General features: G+C 45.2%; 1 protein-coding gene across 2 annotated transcripts in view; it reads left to right on the forward strand.

The window, feature by feature from the left end:
- Positions 1-25,554, forward strand: part of PPL (periplakin) — a 302,110-nt gene that overhangs the window by 176,046 nt on the left and 100,510 nt on the right. For both annotated transcript variants that reach the window (XM_085632211.1, XM_085632212.1), the window contains exon 9: positions 5,744-5,839. In XM_085632211.1, the coding sequence (XP_085488337.1) occupies positions 5,744-5,839 (96 nt within the window). The remainder of the gene's footprint in view (positions 1-5,743; positions 5,840-25,554) is intronic.

Consider the following 25,554-nt stretch of genomic DNA (forward strand, 5'->3'; position numbering starts at 1 on the left):
AAGCAGGTACGAGCGCCACAGAACACACTCGCCAAATGAGCAAAACGTAAAAAAAATAAGGTGGAGACGACGGAACATTTCACTTTGTAGAATATTGTGACATTTATTTCAACTTTGAACAAACTTTTTGAATCATTGCTTTTGCATGTGTTTAAATGATTTTACAAAATAAAGTGTTTTCATAATTTCATAAGTACGACCTGATATTTTTGACACTTGGTAGTGTGTTTAAGAGCTTAATGTCAGTCAGTAAATAACTGCAATAATGGCGCTTGCACAGTAAATGAGAGAGGCTAGTAAAGAAACGTTCTTACTATAGCTCAGATCTCGAATGTACAACCCGCTGCATGACTTTGGAGGATACACCTAGGGAAGACTTGATGTAGACTTTTTTATACATAATGCACAAGAATTTATAAAAACAAGGAGATCTTAGACTGGGAACGTTGCAGTGCGCTATGGGCAGAAGATCGTAGTCTGTCTTTTTCAGTCCAAACAGCTGCATTATAGGCATATTGGAACTAACCAAAAGGGTCTCTGCTAATTTGTTGTAAAGGTCTTGCGTATTACTGTTACAACTGTGATGAAAATACATTATCCTCTCCGTAATGTATCGCTAAAATCATGGATGTTAATGGGGAGGTGTCCAGGCCAGACGCTGGTTCACCTGCATGCATTTACGTTTTTTAGGTCTCGCCTGACCAGCGCTTTAGCGCTGCTCTGGCGAGACTTATAGTAAGCGCGTTTTGGAAGTGCAAACAGTGGCTTTGCAGGCCTCCAACTACAGTGCATGTGACCCGTCCGGGCGCGCGCACCATTTGGAGTCCTGCAACCACTTGTTTGCTTTCACTTTAGCCGTGATTCATCGCACCATTTGGCAGCCTGCGTGCCCGCCCCCACTCCCCCTCCCACTCCGTCAGCTTCAGTGCGCGCTTGTTTTTGGCTCCCAGCAATCAGATGCGCACTCCTGCCCCAAGATTGAAGGAGCTGTAAAATGCGAAAATTTCTCGGCTTCAGAGGAGACTACGTGGGGTCTCCTGGGCGAATTACCACCTCCATGAGAGACGCTTGGTTGTCATGAGCAATGGTCCTTCTTAATTGAAGTCCATTTAAGGAGTAAACATGGAGGCGGTTTAGCTGCGGGTAGTGACGTCTGCAGAGGGCAGGCACAACAAACCATCGTTTAGCATACTGGCTGTGATCTGGAAAAAGATTTTCTAAACCTGGATGGAGCATAGTGCATATGTCTAAAATACATCTCCTCCCCGGAACTGCACGCAGCACGTGGCATTGTGTTCCATAACATATTCCCCCGTCTCCAATGACCCAGGTCATAAAAACGCTCGATATCTCCTTATAGAAGATTTATTTGTTATTACAATACAACGCCATTTTACACTTCTATATCAAGCTTTTAAAGAAGGAGTACACCGTTACGTTACACACCTCTACTACAAAGGTACATTTATTTCTAACAACTCGTATATTTCACTAAAAAACACGTCCCTGTGAGCAAAACATGCCTCGGGCAGGCAAGGCATTCAGCTTAAAAGCATGTTCAAAAGTCTGCACTTCAGAGGGGTTTAAAGGACAAAGCACTATTGTTAAAAAACGTAAATGCATGCAGGTGAACCAGCGTCTGGCCTGGACGCCTCCCCATTAACATCCATGATTTTAGCGATACATTACGGAGAGGATAATGTATTTTCATCACAGTTGTAACAGTAATACGCAAGACCTTTACAACAAATTAGCAGAGACCCTTTTGGTTAGTTCCAATATGCCTATAATGCAGCTGTTTGGACTGAAAAAGACAGACTACGATCTTCTGCCCATAGCGCACTGCAACGTTCCCAGTCTAAGATCTCCTTGTTTTTATAAATTCTTGTGCATTATGTATAAAAAAGTCTACATCAAGTCTTCCCTAGGTGTATCCTCCAAAGTCATGCAGCGGGTTGTACATTCGAGATCTGAGCTATAGTAAGAACGTTTCTTTACTAGCCTCTCTCATTTACTGTGCAAGCGCCATTATTGCAGTTATTTACTGACTGACATTAAGCTCTTAAACACACTACCAAGTGTCAAAAATATCAGGTCGTACTTATGAAATTATGAAAACACTTTATTTTGTAAAATCATTTAAACACATGCAAAAGCAATGATTCAAAAAGTTTGTTCAAAGTTTAAATAAATGTCACAATATTCTACAAAGTGAAATGTTCCGTCGTCTCCACCTTATTTTTTTTACGTTTTGCTCATTTGGCGAGTGTGTTCTGTGGCGCTCGTACCTGCTTTCAGGCCGCCAACTACTGTGCATGTGTGCCGGGCGCGCGCACCATTTGGCAGCCTGAAAGCACTCGTTGTCTTTCACTTTCTCGGCCGCTTTGATGTTTCCGCTTCAGTGCGCTCTTGTTATTCGGCCGCGACTGCTTCCACCTCCCCCCCTTTGCTCCTCAGACCGGCTGGATCTTGCAGGCTGATCTCGCTTCTTTATCAGAAATGTTATTGCTTGTTTTAATTTCAGGCTGGAACTAACGAGCCCTCTCTCCCTATCTTGTTCTCCACCCAACAATGCCCAGCCCCTTCGGACCTGGCACTGCCTCCACCCCGCCCAAAAACCCAGAACTGGTATAAATTACTCCGCTGGTGCCACCCGGAGCATGGGGGGCGCTGGGGCGGGGACTCAGTGCCCGGGCTGTCCTCGTGCCCACATCCCTAATAATGCATCCATTTGAATCAGAAGCCACAGTCCTGCAAACTGCATATCTGTCGTTTTTTTAATTTCTCCTTTCAGAGTCAATTAGCCGAGCAGTTGCCCAAATTTCTCCCCCCTTCACCAAATTTTCTGATTGTTTCTCTCTCCACGTTTTGCCCCTAACGGCAAATTACCAGCGCTATTCCCATCTACGCTGCCCTGTGTGGCAAAAAAACAACAACAAGCAGGCACACACACGTGTGTGCGCACAAACAGGCAGGCAAGCTCGCAGAAACAGACATGTCTGTTGGGGCGCGCCTTAGAGACCTGCCACAGAGGTGTTTTGAAATCCTTGCACCTGTGGACTGACTGCAGGCTGCCGGGTAAGTGTATCTAAATTGCCTTTATTCTTCTTTTAAAATTCGCATTTTGTCTCCCGGTGATCTCTCCCTGGGCTTAATTTAAAACACGAGTATTTTTTATCTGTAGTTTCTGCAGTCACATCGACCTCTGATCATTTGACAGATGTCCGCTTGGACAGGGGATGTCGCTACCAAATGCTTGCTGTTGTAGTTTGCAAAAACAATTGTTTCTTTGCATGTGTTTTCCTATTTTAAAAATGTTTTGTTTTGGTTCAACCTAATGTTGTATTCGGATGGGACCGGGGACCTTGATAGATTCTTTAGAAACATCAGAGAGTTGAGCTGGCAGGGGGTAAAAGAAGAGAAAGGGGCTCCCTAGCCAGTAACATGTTTGGATGTATTGCAGATATGAAGACTTTGTTTAGGTAATGTGGTGCCGTGATCACCTGCATGTATTAGGTCCAACTAGGTGTACATACATAAAGTAGAATAAAACATAAAAACAACGGTCGCAAATAACACACAGAGCTTTATTTACACGTGCCCGAATGCGAGAGGATAGATAATGGCGTTGCTTGAACCCTTGCTTTCCCTTGAATATTAATCAGAATATTTATAATCTGAACATGCTTGGAATAAAAAACAAGCATTTGCAATGCAATAGGTCTCGCAGTTACACGAGTTAAAGCTATTGGCATTGTAAATGACAATGCCAATAGGCATTGTTATTTGCAATGTCAATAACTCAAACTCGCGTAAATGCGAGACCTATTGCATTGCAAATGCTTGTTAACAATAGTGCTTTGTCCTTTAAACCCCTCTGAAGTGCAGACTTTTGAACATGCTTTTAAGCTGAATGCCTTGCCTGCCCGAGGCATGTTTTGCTCACAGGGACGTGTTTTTTAGTGAAATATACGAGTTGTTAGAAATAAATGTACCTTTGTAGTAGAGGTGTGTAACGTAACGGTGTACTCCTTCTTTAAAAGCTTTATATAGAAGTGTAAAATGGCGTTGTATTGTAATAACAAATAAATCTTCTATAAGGAGATATCGAGCGTTTTTATGACCTGGGTCATTGGAGACGGGGGAATATGTTATGGAACACAATGCCACGTGCTGCGTGCAGTTCCGGGGAGGAGATGTATTTTAGACATATGCACTATGCTCCATCCAGGTTTAGAAAATCTTTTTCCAGATCACAGCCAGTATGCTAAACGATGGTTTGTTGTGCCTGCCCTCTGCAGACGTCACTACCCGCAGCTAAACCGCCTCCATGTTTACTCCTTAAATGGACTTCAATTAAGAAGGACCATTGCTCATGACAACCAAGCGTCTCTCATGGAGGTGGTAATTCGCCCAGGAGACCCCACGTAGTCTCCTCTGAAGCCGAGAAATTTTCGCATTTTACAGCTCCTTCAATCTTGGGGCAGGAGTGCGCATCTGATTGCTGGGAGCCAAAAACAAGCGCGCACTGAAGCTGACGGAGTGGGAGGGGGAGTGGGGGCGGGCACGCAGGCTGCCAAATGGTGCGATGAATCACGGCTAAAGTGAAAGCAAACAAGTGGTTGCAGGACTCCAAATGGTGCGCGCGCCCGGACGGGTCACATGCACTGTAGTTGGAGGCCTGCAAAGCCACTGTTTGCACTTCCAAAACGCGCTTACTATAAGTCTCGCCAGAGCAGCGCTAAAGCGCTGGTCAGGCGAGACCTAAAAAGGAGGGTTTGGAAAGATGGGGTAAGGCATGCTCACTCACAAAAGCCAAGCATTAACCATTAAAGGCACCCTAAAAACAAGACAGGTGAAGAGAAAATGTATCACGCACAAAGAAAAGGGAATTAGCGACCAGCATGGGCTGGGCACATCTGGTCAGAGGTCAGGAATGAAACGCCTCTAGCAAGAAACATCTAGTTCTTGGAATACTGCACATACACTCCAACACATGCCAAAATAGATGTCATGCAAGGATATAAGTATTGTTTCTGATGTGATGATCCATCCGGACAGTTACAATCAACAGAAAACATTGGAATAGCTGACAGGGATTATGCAGAGGGCCATAAGACCTGAAACTCCGTAGTGCACCACCACACAGACTACCTGTGAGTCATACCTTATACCTATGGGTTATGATGGGAGTTCAGAAGACCCATACCATGTCCGTCACTACAGAACACTACTGTGGGTACTACCCTCGTAACCAAACTATCTACACTCACATGCAACAGAGCATCGTTGAACGCCTCCCTCCACTTGGAGATCTTTCTTTGAAAAAGCTACATTTGCAGTCTAAAGCCTACAAACAATATAATGTGTAGAGACTTTAGGATTTGGCAGTGTGGCTACTATGTCAAAGACTTGATGGGTGTTCCGTCTGACATGTTACAAGGGCATTGTATTCAGTGGCACAGGTAATAAGGCAGAACCCCACTTTTTAACATGTCCACAAAACTCTAAATAGGCCTGTTTGTAATAGTAAAGGCTGTGCTATATTAAACCCGGTTACTATACCATATTTAATAAGGTGCACTGCATACAATTTTTTTTAATATAACCCATAAAAGTAGGGATTTTGGGTCACTGTATATCTCTTTCCCAGTTTAACCCCGACAGTCCACCACACCACTCACAGTTGAACCCGCTGCCCCAAACCCCGATTCACACAGATTCTCCTTTCCTTTGTTTGCAGGCTCACATGGAAGCAGTACACGCCGACTGGAAAGAATATCTCAACCTGCTGATTTGTGAGGAAAGTCACCTGAAATACATGGAGGATTACCACCAGGTATAGCTGGAGGGTTTAATGGGATCACTACACACCGAGGAATTGATGCCATGTTCTGGAAGTGTGTTGCCCTTTATGGTGCCACACATGGATGAATGTGAACTGTAAATAGGTTATCAATCGAGAGATCCTATATGTAGGAATGTACACTGTGAGCTATAACCATGATCTACATTAAGGTACCACATATGGTGAATGCGAGCTATGACTAAGCTGTGTATGAGAGATAACACATGGTGCAGTATATGCCATGAACTACAAGTGTGTTATAAAATGATGTCCCACTCCTGGATTAATGTGAGCTGTGAATGGGTTGTGAATTGAGAGTTCACACATGGAGGGGTCAATGCCATGGGATACAAATGTGTTCTCCTCTCAGGTACCCTACATGGGTGAACACGAGCTGTGAATGGGTTGTGAAAGGAGAGATAACACATGGAGGGGTCTGTGCCATGCAGTGCTTGAAATGGAAAAATAGAAGTGCAGGTACTCTGAAGCAGAGTACCTGCTTGTTTTTGAGAAGTGCCGGTACTCTTCAATTAAAAGTATACCATTTCTCTAGAGAAGTGCAGGTACTATATCCCTCCCAAAATAGAAAAGTGTCGGTACTCCGTACCGGACAGTACCGACCTATTTAAAGCACTGGTGCCGTGGTATACAAACGTGTTCGCCTCTCAGGTACCCTACATGGGTGAACGTGAGCTGTGAATGGAGAGATTACACATGGAGGGGTCTGTGCCGTGGGATACAAACGTGTTCGCCTCTCAGGTACCCTACATGGGTGAACGTGAGCTGTGAATGGGTTGTGAATGGAGAGTTCACACATGGAGGGGTCTATGCCGTGGGATACAAACGTTTTTGCCTCTCAGGTACCCTACATGGGTGAACGTGAGCTGTAAATGGGTTGTGAATGGAGAGTTCACACATGGAGGGGTCTATGTCGTGGGATACAAACATGTTCTCCTCTCAGGTACCATACATGGGTGAACGTGAGCTGTGAATGGGTTGTGAATGGAGAGATAACACATCGCGGGGTCTATGCCGTGGGATACAAATATGCTCTCCTCTCAGGTACCATACATGGGTGAACGTGAGCTGTGAATGGAGAGTTCACACATGGAGGGGTCTATGTCGTGGGATACAAACGTGTTCTCCTCTCAGGTACCCTATATGGGTGAACGCGAGCTGTGAATGGGTTGTGAATGGAGAGTTCACACATGGAGGGGTCTATGTCGTGGGATACAAACATGTTCTCCTCTCAGGTACCCTACATGGGTGAACGTGAGCTGTGAATGGGTTGTTAAGGTAGAGTTCGCACGTGAATGGGTTGTGAATGGAGAGATAACACATCGCGGGGTCTATGCCGTGGGATACAAACGTGTTCTCCTCTCAGTTACCCTACATGGGTGAACGTGAGCTGTGAATGGAGAGTTCACACATGGAGGGGTCTATGCCGTGGGATACAAACGTGTTCTCCTCTCAGGTACCCTACATGGGTGAACGTGAGCTGTGAATGGGTTGTTAAGGTAGAGTTCGCACATGGAGGGGTCTATGCCGTGGGATACAAACGTGTTCTCCTCTCAGGTACCCTACATGGGTGAACGTGAGCTGTGAATGGGTTGTTAAGGTAGAGTTCGCACATGCAGAAATAAGTGTCCATGACTATTAACATGGTCATCCAATGAAAGTCCGCGTGCCTGCCCTCGGTGTGGTGGGCAGTGAAGAGTTCTCCGTGTAGGAGTGTTGCTTTCCTCGGCCTGTGAGGGGGGTTTCCAGAGAAAGCCTTGGTTTCATGTCCTTTGTATTCTACTAGCAGAGGCTGTGCAGGAAGCGTGTCGCCATGATGTGCAACAGACATGAATAATGAGCGTAAGTAAATACACGTTCCCACAGAGGGAGTGAGAAATAACCTGCACCCTACTCCCCCCTACTTCATCCTCCTGCTGCCACCGTGTTGCTCCAGTGGGCCCTTCATATGCACAATAAACTATCCACCCAAATCCAGCTCTGGGGCCTTCTCTGAGTGGAGTCGTCCTCCCTGATCTTGGCGTCAGGGCAGCTCGGGGGGGGGGGGGGGGGGGGGGGGGCAGTGGGACTGATACAAGCCTCGAGATGTGCGCCTTGGAAGGGGGGGGGGGCTGATACAAGCCTCGAGATGTGCGCTGGAGCGAGCACCGAGTGCGGTTTGTAGTGCTGCACACCCCTGTATTCAGGCCGGATATTCAGGTTAGTACTGGTTCTTGGCGCCAGCTGCAGGGTGCTGTCGAAGGGACACAGGCGGAGTTGGTCCCAGCCCCCTTCTCCTCCCCTTACCTGACAGAAGCCTGCGCCAAGGCCGGGCAGGTTGGGGCCTATTCGAAGCACAGAAGAGCAGCGAAGATTCAGGCAGCGTAAAACATACCGGATCTGCAGGGAAGCCCCAGCGCAGGCTCCGGGACTCCGTGGGTGATGCCAGCCAGTGATTTCTGGACGTAAGACGAGGAGCAGCGCCCCGTTCCTTCTCCCCGCGCCCTTAATAAGGAGAACGGGCGCATGAGAGAGCCCCGGGAAGCCGAGCCACTAAAGAGGCCTTCTGCAGAATGCAATCTCACTTTCCTATTGTTGTTTAATCTTTTAACATGCCAAGAGCAACGTAACTTTTTTCAGATACTTCACCAATGTCGGAAACCGCTCCACCTTGGCATCACTTTTACAACAGCCACCCTACCAGCCTTCTCCGCCCCAAACGCCTTCGATGCCCTCTAGTTTGCTCACTTGGTTTCTCCCAGCTCCCTTGTGTAAGTTTCACTTCCAGTTGTTTGCTCTAACGATTTAATCAAACAAGTGCAGAGGCCTTAATCGTGGGAACCGGTGTGCACTCTACACTCCCCCCATACAAGGCAACGCTGGTAGGCACACCGACAAAAAGTAGGAGCCCCACTGTTTAGGTCTCGCTGAGACAGCGAAAGCTGTCTCTTTGAGACATTTTGTAAGTGGGTTTTTGAAAGTGCTTCCCCTGGCATAGAGCTACAGTGCACGAGGCGTGCACGCGCGCAAAGCAGCCATATGGCTTTACGGCGCTCTCCCTCGTAGCCCCTCTCCGCCCCCTTCACTGCTGCTAGTTCACACCAGTTTATCAGAACTCGCGCTTCTCTCCCCCCCACCATCGCGTCTCGCGCGTCCAATGCTTGTTTTTAAATGCGTGTAAGACGCTGTCATTTAGAGCCGCTTCATACGAGATATTTAGCCTTCCAATTTAATTAACAAGAAAATAATTTTTGGCTGCTGCCCACACACTTATGATTGCTGTCAATCAAGGCCCCGGGCCCAGTCGCCGTGCAAAATGCCTATTATTGCTAAGTGTTTCTTTGCTGTACAATGCCCTCTCGCCCATGTTTCAACAGTGTTGTCTCTGTTTAGCACTGCTCCACCCGACCCTGCACGTTTGGTGCAGAGGCGCTGGAGGCTCCATTAGCAACACGCAGACTAGTGTTTGTTCTCCGGGTAGCCAGGCGTGCTTTGACACCTTTACACACACACACACACACACACACACACACACCGTGTCTAATTAGTGACCGCTCGGCACAAACACCATGCAAAAATAAAATTATTACTGATCAGGCTGACAGAATGGCTGAAGTAATTGCGTCCCACAGGGGGTGGAGCATGTTGGTGGAAACTGGATGCTTTTATTCCAGCAAGGGAGCCATGCAGTGGGTTAATTGTAATATATTCTGAGCAGATTACTTTGCAGTTATGTCCTCAGTCTTTGCTACTCTTTATCCAACCACAGTTGATCCTAATATTCCTTTCTTCTCAGGCAATGGTTATGTAGGGCGATGTTTACCTTCAATTCATTGCGCCTTTCCAAACCTACATTACTTTTCACTGTCATGTTTCAGTAGGTGTGAACATTTTTTACATGCACAGATCCCTGAATTTACGGTCTCAATTAAAATCTTAGGCTGGCGATCTGCTTTAGATTAAATATATCTGCTGCATTATTTTAAGGCTATTTAGTTATGTTCATGCAGCTGATAGGTGCCAACTTTCACGTGGTGTTTGTAGTTGGTGCTCAGTCTCACTGCGTCGTTTCAGCGCTCTATTCCAGTGGCTGTGTTTTTGGTCTTTCAGGTCGCATGGAAACAGTGAAATGAGCTGGTTCTAATAATATATTATTCACCATCACAAGACCGCACTTTTAGAGCATAGTTGACAAGGATCATTGCAGCTTTTCTCCATCCTATGCAGTTAAAGGGGCAGTCACATACTATCAAATGTTAGTGGACTGGTGTTTCCCATTTATTGGTGCTCAAGATTTTTAGTCTGCGAAGGAAAGTTTGCTCCCTACTCCTCCTTGACTCTCAGAGTAGATATGGCAATGCAGGCAACGTCTAGCTAAAGGAAGTTATATGGGGCGAGTGTAAGAGCTTTGCCACACAGTTATCACAGTTGTAATAAAATATGAATGTGTGAGCACCAAACACTTGATAATGCCTCAAAAGATTCAAATATTTTTACAATAAGAAATGTGATGCAAATAATAGGAAAGTACACAAAACAAAAAAATGCAAACTTAATGCAATGACAACATCCCTTGTCTATGCAGACAGTGCACTATTACTAAATGTGGACAATGGTGCCACCATGAGAGCAAAACCTCAGTGCTACAACAGTGCAGTTCTGACAACATTTGGATTTTCCGGCAGTTTTTGTAAACATAAATTGATCACAATCATAACCCTCTATAATGGGGGATGATAGTCTTGTGCCCGAGACACTTTGTTACAAAATTTTTATCCCTTATTTTTCCAGACTGTTGTTTTCCCAAACACTTGAAAACCAGCAGAAAAATACCACCAAGACAAACAATAATACAGTATCTCTTGTAAACTGTACAGCAAAAGGACAGTATCTCACAATATGGCAAATACGTTTCTAGATCCATAGACGGAAGCATGCTGACTGCATTTAGGGCGGTGGTGTCAGGCCCCTAAAAGAGTGGTCTCAATTTGGCCTCATCACACAGCCCTTATTTTTACCACATGGCTCCTCTTATCTCAAGGCTCCCTACCTGACTCAAGGCCTCTTCCAGGCGCCACCTCTTCTTCTGGGAGCACTGCCCTCTTTTTTTGGGGGGGGCGTGAGTGAGCTGTGGGGTTCAGGACCTCCGCTCCCCCAGAGGGCCCCCGGCAGCCCCTCCACGGACAGCCGGTCACCTCTCTCTACCCCTCACTGTCCATCTTTTACCTTACTCTGTTCCTCACTGTCCAACTCTGTTCGTCACTGTCCACCCCTCCGCTCCTCACTGTCCTTCTTCGTCCCTTCTCTGTTCCTCACTGTCCTTCTTCTTCCCTCCTCTGCCCCTCACTGTCCTTCTTCTCCCTCCTCTGTCCCTCACTGTCCTTCTCCCTCCTCTGTCCCTCACTGTCCTTCTCCCTCCTCTGTCCCTCACTGTCCTTGTTCTCCCTCCTCTGTCCCTCACTGTCCTTCTTCTACCTCACTCTGCTCCTCACTGTCCAACTCTGTTCCGCACTGTCTTTCCCTCCTCTGTCCCTCACTGTCCTTCTCCTCTGTCCCACACTGTCCTTCACCCTACTCTGTCCCTCACTGTCCTTCTCCCTCCTCTATCCTTCACTATCCTTCTCCCTCCTCTGTCCCTCACTGTCCTTCTTCTCCCTCCTTTACCCTTCACTGTCCTCCTTCTCCCTCCTATGTCCCTCACTTTCCTTCTTATCCTCTGTTCCTCACCGTCCTTCTCTCTCCTCTGTCCCTCACTGTCCTTTTCTCCTCTGTCCCTTTTCATGTTCAACAATATATTCGAAATCAGATGTTACACTTCAACATACTTCTGTAACTGAAAGTCCCAAATTCATTATCCACAAATAATTTCACTTCCTTGTCAATGCACTTAAACCTAGTCAGCAGTGCAAGTTTTAATTGCCTCCAACCAGTAAGCCATAACCTCATGAATGTGTGTTTGTATGTTCAAGATTGGGGTATCAATCCACTTTGCACCCTCCTGACTAGTATTCAGCTTGGCTGAGATTTAGCAACTATACAGGTAATAGAAATGGTTTATGCATTTATTTTACTAATGATTGTCACCTTTCACTTTATTGCCTGGAATATCACATTTAAATTCTCACATGCAAACCTATGTACTCCAACTGCTAACTTCTAGTGGGCACTGCTTTGTAGCCTTTCAGCAAGGGCATTGTTAACAAGCATTGGCATAGCCAATAGGTCTCGCCATGTTTAGCCATGCAACAGTTGATGTTATTGCACCAAGGATACTGTGCTGCATAACTGAATACGCATAAGGTCCCAAAGGCGAGACCTATTGGCTATGCCAGTACTTGTTTTTAGGTCTCGCCTGACCCAGCGCATGCGCTGGTCTGGCGAGACTTTTTGAGAGGGCCCCAAAAAGTGCTACCAGGCCACCCTAGAGCTACAGTGCATGTGCGCGGGCGCGCGCGCCGCGCTTCACTGTGATTGCTTTCACTTTAGCGGCCGCACGGCCGCTTTGATGTTTGATCGCGATCACTTTCGCGGCCGCTTGGCATAGCCAATAGGTCTCGCTTTTGGGACCTTATAAGTATTTAGTTATGCTAAACACTTAAAAGGTCCCAAAGGCGAGACCTATTGGCTATGCCAATGCTTGTTTGTATTGCCATCGTGCCCCAGATTTTAATATGCCAGGGATGGCGATCTGGCCCGTTTCCAAAGTCGTGCTCTCGGCACTGGTACAGCCACCAAAGGTTGGTCGATCAACGGCCATTCCTTGTTCAGTAAATTTCCCTGTCTCCAGTCTGAAGCCGGCACCCTCAACCGCGGACTTCCAGGAATAAGGAATGTGCAACCTCCCTAATGGCTGTAAGCATTTCCCCCCTTGAAAACCGTACGCCTGGGGCAGCCCCACCGAATATGAAGCGGTTTACGCTCCCCCAGATGACTTTCAGCATCGATCAGTGGTGCCTGGGAATGTACCATTTAATGTGTCCAGCACCAGTGCCTCGTTATCTAATATGATGATTCCCTATATAGGCTTGTTAATGAACATTATGTCCTTCCAAAGATTCTACAAGATTTGTCTAATATAATCATGCAACTGGAATTATGTGGCAAGGAAAGACCAAATCATGCGACATGGTTTACTAAATTATGCAGCAACATTTTTTAAATGATGCAGCATAACGCAGCCAATATGTGATAACATCAGTTCATTATTATGTCACATTTTTATTACACATTTTAACATTGTCTGGACAAAGATGTAACCTCATTAGTGTTAGTGTAACACCCAAATACAGCAATGTACAACAGAAAAGTAAAAAGTAAATCTTGGCGAAGTGACTTCCGCTGCACAGCAACACATGTCACCTCATTTTCAGTAACTTTTGAACCGTTTGAGCTAGAAACAAACATTTTGGGAGTAAAATCTGCAATTTATGTTGCAGATGATGGATTATGTAGCAAATGCGGCAAATCAATCTTTATGCAATAAATGCTGCGGACGCAGAATCGTATAATTCCAGTGGCCTTGAATACAATCCTGTCTAGCATCAACTCCCACATATCCACTTGTCCCTGGAGTTGTTGAATGCAAAGAAACAGACCCCTTTGATGCCTTCCATTGTCGTCACTAACTTCTCAAAGCAAGACAGCTCTCTGGTGGCATCAGTTATATTTTGTGAATGTTTCCTTTGGGCTCTGACTGTTTTATTGCCATCTCAAGAGATTCAGTGGTCAAAACATACAAGATGGGGGGCATTGAGCACCATGGCAAGTACCCCTTTGTATTCCAAGCCTCTTGGGGGAAGACTTGTGTTACTTTTCTCAAAACGTCTGTCTCGCCCATTGAAAGCTATTTCCTCCATGTCTAGCGCTGAAAGAGCCATCTGTAGCTTTGATCTGGTGGATTTTTTTGACAAGACGAGCTGTTCTCCATATATTATCAAATGTCCCTGGTTCTATACTGGAAGCAGCTTCGTTCAGGATTAAATTATCTGAGAACTATAACTTCTCAGGCCTTCTGGTATATCGCCCGCCAGGGCCAATTGCCAAGTAGCAAAATTATGGTGTAAAACCCTTGAACCATATGTTACCACTGCTCATTACAACATCCTAGGGGATTTCAATTTTCACCTTGAAAATAAACAGCATAATGACTCAGCTCGTCTTGTAGATCTTATGTCTTCTCTGGGGTTCGAGCAATTGGTTCACTCTCTAACCCATACTGCCGGTCACACCTTCAATGGAGTTTTCACTAACCACAATGACTTAGTGATTGAGGCAGTTCAACCCCTCAGCTGCGTAGACCACGGGATGATTGAGTTTGTCTCTTCCCTCCTCCATCAAGGTGAATGAGGGCCCCTCCCCTAGGCATCTACGCTGCAGAAGACTGAATAAAACCACAGATGCAAATTGGGAGGCCGCCTTGGCTTAGGTTTCTGATGGGAGGCACATCACTCACCCTCCAGCGGCAGACGGCTTTCGTGACTGGATCAACAAGGCCTAGACATAGTTGCGTAAATGGCGTGGTGACCCTTGCCCCAGGGTAAAAGCCAAGCAGATACCTCTTCTGTGGAAATATAAACACGCCATCTTCCAGGCTAAATCAAGCTTCTTAACCAAAAAGACCTTGTCTGCAGACAATTCTTCCAGCATGCTTTTTAAAGTAATAAAGGGGATATCTGAGCAACCAGGGACACAGCTGTTGAACCCCTCCCAAGATTTCTGTGACAGAGTAGCAATCTACTTTCAGGACAAAGTCCTTATTATCTTCCACAAGTTTACCCCTACTGAAGATGATGAATCAGTTAGTGGGGAAGCCGCGGAGGATGGTGTTAAACTGGTTGCGGGAAATGGGGGTTATGGGAAAGGCCCTGCAGCTTCTCCACTCTTATATGACAGGTAGAATGCATATTGTCAGCTGCGGAGGCTTCAGAACTAAGGCTTTAGGCCTTCCATGTGGAGTCCCCCAGGGATCCTCACTAAGCCCTACTCTTTTTAACCTGAATATGACACCTCTGGCCGAGCTTGTGAGATAATTCGGATTCCAGGTGCTCTCCTATGCAGACTACACACAAATCATTGTCTCCATCTCGAATGATTTGCAATCAGTCGCAGAGAAGTTTAATCAGTGTATGTCAAGCATTATTTGCTGGATGAAGGGCAACTCATTAAAGATCAATGCAGACAAGACCGAGGTGCTAGTATTCAGTTCACAGAATTCCATCTAGTCTAATGTTTGGTAGCCTGCAGACTGTGGTCCCCTTCCTGTTCCAGTTAAGACAGCGAAAAATCTGGGGGTCATTTTTGACAAGGTTTTGACCTTTGATGCCCAAGTCAGCCGTACAGTCAGCACCTGTTTCTATATTTTAAGAACTCTTAGAAAGGTGCTGCCGTACTTTCCATCTGAACTGCATCGGTCCACCATCATTGCACTGATCACCTCCCATCTTGATTACTGCAATGCTCTAGACCTTAACATCAATGCAGTATCCCTGAATAAGCTCCAGGTGATACAGAACACAGTGACCAGGCTGATCCTTAACATTCCTAAGCGTCAGTCCGCCAGGGAGGGGATTTAAACCTTGCACTGGCTCCCATTCAGGAAGCACATTTCCTTCAAGGTCCTGAGCACAGTATACAAGGCTATGCATAGTAAAGGTTCTCCTCATTTAAAAACCACGTTTCAATGGTACATTCCTGGGAGGACCTTGAGATCATCCACACAGAAAACACTGGTCTTGCCCAGAATTCGCAGGTCCATATGGGGCGCCCACTCCTTCTCTGTAGCCGCCACCAAGCTTTGGAATTTCTTGCCCACCTTAATTTCCAATGCAGACTCTTTCTTGGTCTTCAGAAAACTTCTGAAAACATGGCTATTTTCTTCTTAATCGGCTGATAGCACATCTCTCTGTGTCTTCATCCGCTCAGCGCCTTGACACTTTCAGGTATAAGTGCACTTTACAAATACTATCCTAACGTATCCTTTCTATGTGTGCTGCAGAATGCAGCACACATAGAAAGAGGAACATGCCTCTTAGAATTGTTTTTGTGCTGGAAGGTAAACATTCCTGCATAAAACAATCCTGCCTATAAATAATGCACCCTCGCAGCATGGCGCAGGATTGCCTGCATTGGCGCTATGCAGCACAGAGTGCGTAAGCGCTTGGAGGCAGCAGAAATAGGCTATATCTTTGTAAATATGGCACATTTCTGCGTTCTCTGCTCCACGCAACAAAGTGCAGCGCGTTGCCTTGCTGCGCTGCCATGCGTGAAATCTTAATAAATCTGGCCCTGTGTCTCCAAAATGGATTCCTTTTCTTTTTCTCCATGGTCCAACACTGTGGCCCCTTCCGATATTTACTTCCTCACCTTGTTCAGCTCTCGGATTTAGCCAAAGAGTAGTTACTGATGGTCCATAATATTCCCCCTTCCTGCAAGGGGAAACAGTGTGTATAGTACCCCCAGAATAACCTCCCAGCAGGCTGAAAGTGACTCCGCCCTGATAGTGTATTGCACTGTTTAAGTGATAATATGAACTTTACCTGATGGGGCTTTACAACCTAATGTAATACATTGATAATACTACAATATCTAAGTAAAATACAAGCCTCATATTAGTTCTTTAGCATTTATTAAAGCTATGACGTGATGAGAAAGTCACGTCAGGAAATAACTTGATAAAAATCTCCCATGTAAAACGTTGCTTCTCGATACTGTAAGAAAGAGGTCAAACAATCTGGTGTCACCCGAAACCTACACTCCACTTGCATAAGGAAAGCAAAAGTCTAATGTAGTGTGGTGGAGGGTGGGAAGAGATGCTACTACGCTGTGATGTATTGCTAATTCCAATGCACAGTTACGCCACGATGGTCGTCAACATGTTCCTTACAAGTGTTAAATTCAGCAAAGGCTGTGATTGAAGAATGGAAAACCATTCCCAACACTTATTTGATGTCATCATCAGACTCAATAGGTGTGTCTATCGTGCAACTCTGTACAGAGTCGGTTTAATACAGGCATGCGTGACTGCACATTTGTGGATCTAATCCAGATGTTCAGTCTAAAGTCATTGGCACACCCTTCACAGGAGAACACCTGCTTGACACAACAGTAGACAATTTTCTTGTAAGTATGAACAAGGCACACAAATCCGCCAATGCAGTGAGAGCGCTACAAAGTATAGACAGTTTTAGAAGTGGGAATTCTAACTAGGATTAGGTAGACAACCCTATTTCCAAGGACAGTATGCATCTCAGCGAGTTCCAAGTATTATGGCAATAGGCAACATTCAACACACCAAAACAGTCCTTTTGTGCAAGAGAAAGTGGGAGGGGTCAAACCTTAAGAGGTTCCGCCACAACAAACACATGACTTTATCTTGCTGCCCCAGAGCACCCGTGAGGGCAAACGAGCACTATGAAAGGAAATTGCAGTGCATACCTTCAGACAAGTAGACGTTAAATATAATAAAGATTTGTAGCTGTATACACCTAGTGAAGAAACTACATGCAGTCAAACCAAAACACCACGGTTACAAAAATGACCATCTACCTCTGCTACATTAAAAGATGCAAGAACTCTGTTCAAATAATCAATTGAAGGGTTACCCATAAAAGGTCAGAAACGAAGGCCTTTACTAAGTGCGCTTTCTCATACTAAAGCAGGACCTAACCGTAGACCGAATCCTTGACTTAAATCAGGATATTTACAAGAAAATGCCGGAGCTGCTGTTCCGCCAATTTGGCAACGCCGTGCTCTGACATTTTCAAAACGCAGGGATGGGCCATATTTACAAAAATACAGCGCACCCCAGCAATGGGGGGAAAAAAAGCTGCCTAGCACTAGCGCAGGCACCCTTGTGCCATGTTGCAAGGGTGTCTGCGATTCAGGCCCTTCCTGCACATAAACAATCATTGATGGCCATTTGCTTTTTCTATGTGTGCTGCAGAATGCAGCACACATTGAGCAAAAAACTAGGAGAAATTAATACTTTCTCATCCTATCACCATTCTAAGTCAAGGTATTACCTGACCTTAGTTTTTGGCACTGCCCCAGCCTTGTAAATCTGGGGTAGCATCAAAAAGCAATGGGTGTAGCGGTGGAACGCCACTGGCAACACCCATTGTTCGCCCCTCTGCTGCAGCAGACTGCGGCGGAAAGGGGCATATTTACAAGGTGGCATTAAGCCACGTTAAGTGGCTTAGAGCCGCCTTGTAAATATGGGGAATGGTGCAACGCCACTGGAGCGTCAGAAAAAGTGATGCTCCGGTGGCACTAGGGGCTTTTAAATATGCCCCAAAATTTCTTAGCAAGTTTGTAAAAATGCACAAATGTCAGTTGACAGAATTGCAGGAAGTGATCAAATTGTTGGAAGAGAAAGACATCTTGGCAGCGATATACCTGAAAATGTCATATTCCATATTTTCAGGCATCAAGGTACCACAAATAACCCAGGTTCATGATGGGAAGGATCCATTAACAGCAAAAAGTGTTACCTTGTGAGGTAAACTCAGTGCCAAGAATATTTACAAAATGTCTAACAGTGGTGTATGCACATAATTTAATGGAACAGTTCATTCATGTGTACCACTGTGTGGCTGATTGGTTGATAAAGTGAAACTCATTCCAGCAATGCCAAAGAGGCATAAATCAGATAAAATACCTATATCATGTGGGCTAAACTCAGCGTCACTGGAAATATGTGGCAGGGAAGTACCAAATATGTGGTAGGATTGATTAAATTATGCATCAAGAAAATGTGGCACATTTTATGATAGTATTACTTCCTAATTTTGTCATTTTTACATGTTAACACTGTCTTGGCAAGGGTTTCACCTGATTAATAATAGTTAACCAATCCAAATAAAGTAATAAGCAATGAAGAGGTGACCAGTCAACCTTTGATTAGGGCCTTCCACTGTGTGGAAACACATGTTGATGCAATTTTATTAACTTTTGATCTATTTGAGCTAGGAAAAAAAAAGTTAAAAACTAGATTATGCAGCAGATGATAGATTATGTGGCAAATGTGGCAAATCCATAATTTTCACAACCACCTCAAATGCCTTACACCAGAGTGGGCTGCACATTTTTGATAATTGCTAGTCATGTGGTCACCATGGTGCAAGGGTGCCTTCATTGGCACTAGGCAGCACATTGTGTCCCAAAGCAAGGAAAAGACAGGAATGTGCCGTATAATGTTAAATAAGGTGCATACCTGTCCTTTCCCTATAACGCAGCTCAGAAAGGGGGCTTTGATAAATGCGCCCATAAGAGCCCTAGCCTTTTATGTGCCAAGCCTAGGGCAGCCCTTTTAAAGATAGTTTGGATTATCCTAACCTTAGTACGGGGTCTGTATGCTGCCCAAGTGGAGTTGGCACATAACAAGTAAAAGGTCTCATTTAAAGATCTGTTCACCTTATTCTGGAATTAAATTCTTTTTCGCTCACTCACTCACTAAACATGAGTTTTTTAGCATTGCCTGTGTGTGTCTTGCCAAAGTCAGATTTATACCCTGTTTTGTCACCTAATCCTACCCAGTTGTATGTTGTGCGTTTTTGTGTGGCTATTGTAGTATATGCATTGTACATATAAGCGACGCAGAGTGATGGAGGCCTGTGGGTTCCATTTTTGAAGTCCTGGTCCTGTTCCTGGGTGAGGTTGCTTTCCCAGGCTGTGGGAGTGCATCAAAGAGATGCAGGAGGGAGGAGACCTAGACACTGAAGGTATTGGCTGGAACATGCTTTCGAAAATGGTCATGATGACCGAGCAGAGGGGTCTAACGGCTCCCAACATCAAACATTATTACTCAGCTTCCCAGCTACAATGAATTTGCCGCTGACTTGCTGAACTTCACTTGGCATACACAGCTACATTGACAGCCCCTCTACATCTAAAAATGCTTCAGCTCCTCTTCTCACTCAAGGAAGCCATGCCGCCTCGACCCCTCTTGCCTAGGGTGGCACATGCATTCCTCAGGAGAGGACTGCGGATTGAAGCTTTTACCGTCCCATATGACCTGGCTATCACCTTTCTTGGTCTAGCGCACAGCGCACCCAGCACTGTGTTGGAAGCGTCCCTTCTGTGCCACTGGACGATGGTGGGGCTGGTTCCCTCAGGAACCTTTTCCACAGTGGAATTCTCCTTCCGTATGCTGAGATCCCAGATCACTATGACATACCCACAGGTCACCTCATTATGTACAATGCTCTGGCACGGGTGCTCCTCTCGGACTGGGCTATTGATGTGGAGGAACCACCACAACACGTGGTCCTTCAGTACCGACATGCGCTGGGACAGGTTAGACATCTAATGCGAGGGTTAGCGAGAGGTCTTGCTGAACACACCTGGGTGCCCCTTTCTGACTTGAAGGCTAATGGAGAAGCAGATTTTAGCAGAGCACTCTTGGAGGAGAAATGGCTCCCAATTTTGGCATACCCTGAGAAGCTCACCGGAAACGCTCATGATTGTTTCTCCTCCATAGGGCCCGCCCACCTTACCCCCGCTAAACTGAATAAATATATTCCTGCTACACAGGCCTGCTGCCCTTGTTGCACAGCACACGGGCCCATATGCTCCATGTTAGGGCCCTGGCATCTCACTGGCATGCGGTCACATCTCAGCTTGGCAGCCTCATGGGCAATGCTGCATTCCGTAGGGGCTCCTCCGCCGATCCAAAAGACAGTGTTAGGACCTGTCTCTGAGACCCTGGCTTCATAATAGCGAAGCGCGTCGGTTGCATCCCCAGGCAGCTGCCTAGCATCTACCAATTGTTGGGGCTGGAGTGGAGCATGGAGCACAGCTGCAGGAAGAGGCCACAGGTCTGAGGGAGAATGCCCTCGCACAGGGGTGGGACACGCTGCTTGCGGCCTTCCAGGAACTAGAGATTACACACGCCGCCCGGAATGCGTGGTCCCCCAATAAAGAGCTCCCTATTGTCACCTGGCTGCCCGGCCGGGAAGGGGGTGTCTCGTTGGGGCGTGGCCCTCGCCCCTTGCCTCATCTGTGGGAGGCTGTACGCACGTCTATGACGTCCCTTGGTTTTACCCTGAATTTGAGTCTCGCAGCTCTCTCTTCTGGCACCATTACCTCACTGGCTCCCTCCCCATAGCTGCGAAAACTGCACCCCCAGGCTCCCAAATATCGCAGGTTATGTTGATTCTGTTTCTTAGTTTCCCAGAAAGTAAGGGTGTTCGATGTTGTGTTGGTGTGATCAAGCGTTTGCTCGAGCCACTTTGGAGTGTTGTTGTGTCATTGCTCATGCGTGTGCTCGTGTCTCTGTTGAATGAGAGATTCAAGAGTTTCATGAGCTGGGCAAAGGAAGCTGTTGGCCTGCGGCTGTGTCCGCATTACCCTGATGTCTTGGGGGCTTAAGCAGTGAATAAAGAAGTTAACCTCTATGCTTCATCTGGACTATTTATTGAACTTCACAATGGTGACGAGATGCAATTTAAACGTGTTCCTTTTGGATTGGCATCAGCTGCTGCTATGTTCCAATGTTTCATGTACCTCCTTTTCAAGGGCATGAAGAACGTACTGTTCTTCCAGGATGATATTCTCATCATGAGGAAAGACAGAGAAGAACACAGTATGGTTTTGACCAAAGTTTTACAAATGTTGGAGAAGAAAGGATTGACAGCAGAGCGGTCAAAATGTAAAATTGCCATGAAAAATGTGACTTACCTGGATCATGAAATAAGCGCATGTGGCATCCGTCCTAAATCAGAACTTGTTGATGCTATAAAAAAGTCCCCACCCCCACTAAACAAAGAGGAAGTCAGGTCCTTCCTTGGACTGGCAGAATTCTATTCTAAATTTGTATGCAACTTTGCTGAGAAAATGTACTGTATCAGACAATTGCTTAAAAAAGGGAGTACCTTTCATTGGTCTAAAGAATGCCAGTCATGTATGGATAGCATAAAAAGAGATATCTGCTCTGCACCAGCTCCCTAAGGCTTCGACCCCAAACTCAAAAGTTTTATTACTACTGACGTGAGTGGAAGGGGTCTTGGAGCTGTTCTATCTCAATTGCAAAGTGATGGATCTGTGTGTTGTTGCGTTTGTGTCTAGAGCCCTTACACCCACGAAAGGAAAATATTCCGTCATCAAAAGAGAGGCTCTTGGATGCTTGTGGGGATTTAAACACTTTCAGCAATTTGTGTGGGGAACTTGTGTCACACTACGCTCAGACCACAAACCACTTACGAAAGTCCTTACGTCTCATGGTTTGAATAACGTATCTCCCAGGATCTCATGTTTTTCTGCACAACTCTTGGATTTTATCTATGATGTAGTATATGTCCCGGGCATTCGCAATAGGATTGCTGACTTCTTGAGTAGATGTCCCCTACCCATTTGTGAAGATACTGATAATGATTGGGACCATTGGTTTGTAGCAAGCATTTTTAGCAATGAACTAGCTTGCATATCCCATGATGACTCGGTTAATAATATTTCTCTTGCGGAAGAGTTGCGTAAAGTGACCATGTTTGTCCACAAAGGTTGGCCCGAGAAATCTAGTTTACACAAGGTTCTAATCCCGTTTTGGGAGGTGAGGAATAAACTTTATTTTGCGAGCGAACTGTTACTCAGGGAAGGCAAGTTAATCCCACATAAAGTCTTTAGTGAGAAAGTTATTAATCTATGCCATGAAGGACATTTAGGGATTATTAAAACTAAGTGCATAATTAAGCAATCGTACTGGTGGCCAGGTGTTGACAGAGACATTGACAGGGTTGTCCATGATTGTTTTGAATGTGTGAACTCTGATAAAAACTTAATCACATGCAAGCCCACCTTACATCCCATTGTAGTACCCAACATGCCTTGGGAAAGGATTGGGGTAGACATATTCGGTCCCGTCAAAACTGAAGATAATTTGCAAAAATACATTTTTGTGTTAATAGACCATTTTTCTAAATGGCCAGAGTACAAAATTGTGGAGAAAGCTGACACAGAGAATTTGTTGTACTTCTTGGGAGAAGTTTTTGCAAAGGAAGGGCTCCCCAAAGATTTAGTATCTGACAATGGAGGACAGTTTGCTGGGAAAAGTTAAAAAAAATTCTTAAAGGACACTGGTATTGTACATAGGACAACTTCTATATATCACCCAGAAGGAAACGGAAGCGTTGAGAGCTTCAATAGAGTAATAAAAGGCATCATTGAACTTTCATGCAGTAATGGGAAAGATTGGGAGGATGAATTGAGGAAAATGGTTTGTGCCTACAGAATCACAAAGTGTCAGTCTACTGGGCACTCTCCATTTTAACTCATGAGGGGACGTTCTCCTCGCATCAAGGATATTATGGGATGACTTAATTGCACAAAGATTATCCCCTGGTCTGTTAAAAATATTAAGCAATCTCTTGAAGTCAACCAAAGCCGCTTGATGGGTAAGCATGCTGGCAGTGGCAAAGGAAGGAGAGTTAATTTACAGGTTGGTGACAGTGTCAAAGCCAAGAAAGGTAGATTGGTACGCAATGGGGAGAGCAAGTATTCTGCTCCTCTCAAGGTAATCAAAATCCTATGTAATTCTCCACTTTTGAGTGACAGAAAAGTGTGGAACGCCAACAGAATTGCTTTATTCAAAGGGCGTAGTGATAGGGATGGTGGCTTAAACAGACAGGCACAGGTGGGTAAGTAGGACTGGATTGATCATGTGGATAACACTGATGATATTAATCATCCCATCGACATTCCTATTGAATCTTTGGTAAGTTCCAGATGTGAGCAGTGTACTGCGTATAGCACTCCATATGCACAGGGTTCTGTTACTGCAAGAGGTCAAGATGTAATTATATCTCGTACAAAACGTTTGTGCACTAAACTTAAGAAATTTGATGACTATGGTACACACATCTACTGTTAACTTGTATATGTTAGTGTTATAGGTGTTGTAATTTAATTCTTAATGATACAATATATTTGTAGCTACTGAACTGTATTGGACCGGAGACTGTTGTCTTCTTTCCGCCTACACTTTATTTTGTTGTTTTTTGTTGCTGTTTTTGTTTCTATTGGAAGGAGGGGGAAGTGTTGTGTTGTGTTGTGTTGATTTGATCGAGCGTTTGCTCGAGCCACTTTGTTGTGTCATTGCTCGGGCGTGTGCTCATGTCTCTGTTGAATGAGGGATTCGAGAGTTTCAGTGAGTTGGACAGAGGAAGCTGTTGGCCGGCGGCTGCGTCCGCATTACCCTGCTGTCTTGGGGGCTTAAGCAGTAAATAAAGAAGTTAACCTCTACGCTTCTTCTGGACTATTTATACAACTTCACATCCGAGTCATTGCTGCTGCTTGTCTGGTGTTTATTTAACATGCTTTACTGTTGGAATGTGATACCGCCTCATGGCGCACTGAACTCATCTTCATATGGCCCTGGATCGACTTACCATCACGTTTAGTGCGTGTGCCCTGCTTCTTTAGTAGTGACTTTCTCTATATTACACCGTGTTTGAACAATCATAGTAAACATATATTGAAAAAAAGAATTGTTGGGTATGCATTTCGGTGTGTTTTATGCCGGTGTGTGAACTCATGTATTCTTACACTAATAATGTATTTAGCACTTTAGACAATCTGCTTATTTGATACATATTAATAAGGCCTTCATTACGAGTGGCTGGTTAAAGCCAATCACCTGCGCATAAGTCTGTTTGCACAGTTGGCATAATTATGAGTGTGAAACGTGCACATATTTACCAGGTGAAAAAGGATGTGTTGCTTGTGTTGCAATAAGCACCAAAATACAGGCCATGCCCCATTTTCACAGGAACACTCCTATTTGGCGTTATCACTTCCTCTCATAACGGTGCCCATGGGTATCATGATGTATCTGGTGCAATCATGAACTGACAGGATGCGGAGGACTCCTAACCATCCTCTGACCTGCATATGAAATAAGGGGCATTCCAACAAAAGCCTTACCAGCTGTTCTGTTGTACATCGTATAGGACCCCCTGACCTACACATTACATGCAGTACTCTGCAGTAAACACAGAGCTCTCTGAGCTGTGTGACAATTCACATTAGTATTATGTTTTTGCAGCAGGTGCATTACCCTCCTAGGCTATCACAACATGGTGTATGTTTGTGGTCAGCTGTTGTCAATTTCTCTGGTGGTTTCATTTCCCCAAAAATAATTCATAGGCTGGCTGTCATTAAATTCGCCCCTTGTGGCGCTGCCTGTTTCTTCTAGCCGTCAGGAACCCTGCCACAATTTGTGAGTTCCTAGAGTAACTTTTTCCAATTTGCATCTCTGGTCGTATGAAGAAGCAGGGGCTGGGAGCTGTGCACCTTTGTTTCTAAAATAAAACCTTGTTCTAATGGCACTCCCAAAAGTGCAATGAAAGACTAAACTATACTAGTCAGCCTACACGGAGGCATACAATAAGAGTGCAAGGTATGAATGGTGCTGGAGTAAATCAATAATGTATCGTTTGTCAGTGGTGTGCATTGCATAAGAGAGAAGTCTGCATTCAACCAACAAGGGAGCAGTAACCTGCAAACTAAGTCTATGGCATAGGCTTAATTATTAACAAGAAACGAGACCCAGAGGGAAACTACCAACTCGGGCGCCAGTCACACCAGTGGCACATAAAAAGACATTGTTCACATAACAAACTGAATAGTTTCTAGACCGCCAAGTAATAGAGTTGTTTGTGCCCATTTGAACATTACTTATTGCATTTATCACAACAGTCACCTGCTGAGCCAGCTGTGCC

This window comes from Triturus cristatus, chromosome 10, assembly GCF_964204655.1.
Source record: "Triturus cristatus chromosome 10, aTriCri1.1, whole genome shotgun sequence".
Classification (NCBI taxonomy): Eukaryota; Metazoa; Chordata; class Amphibia; order Caudata; family Salamandridae; genus Triturus; species Triturus cristatus.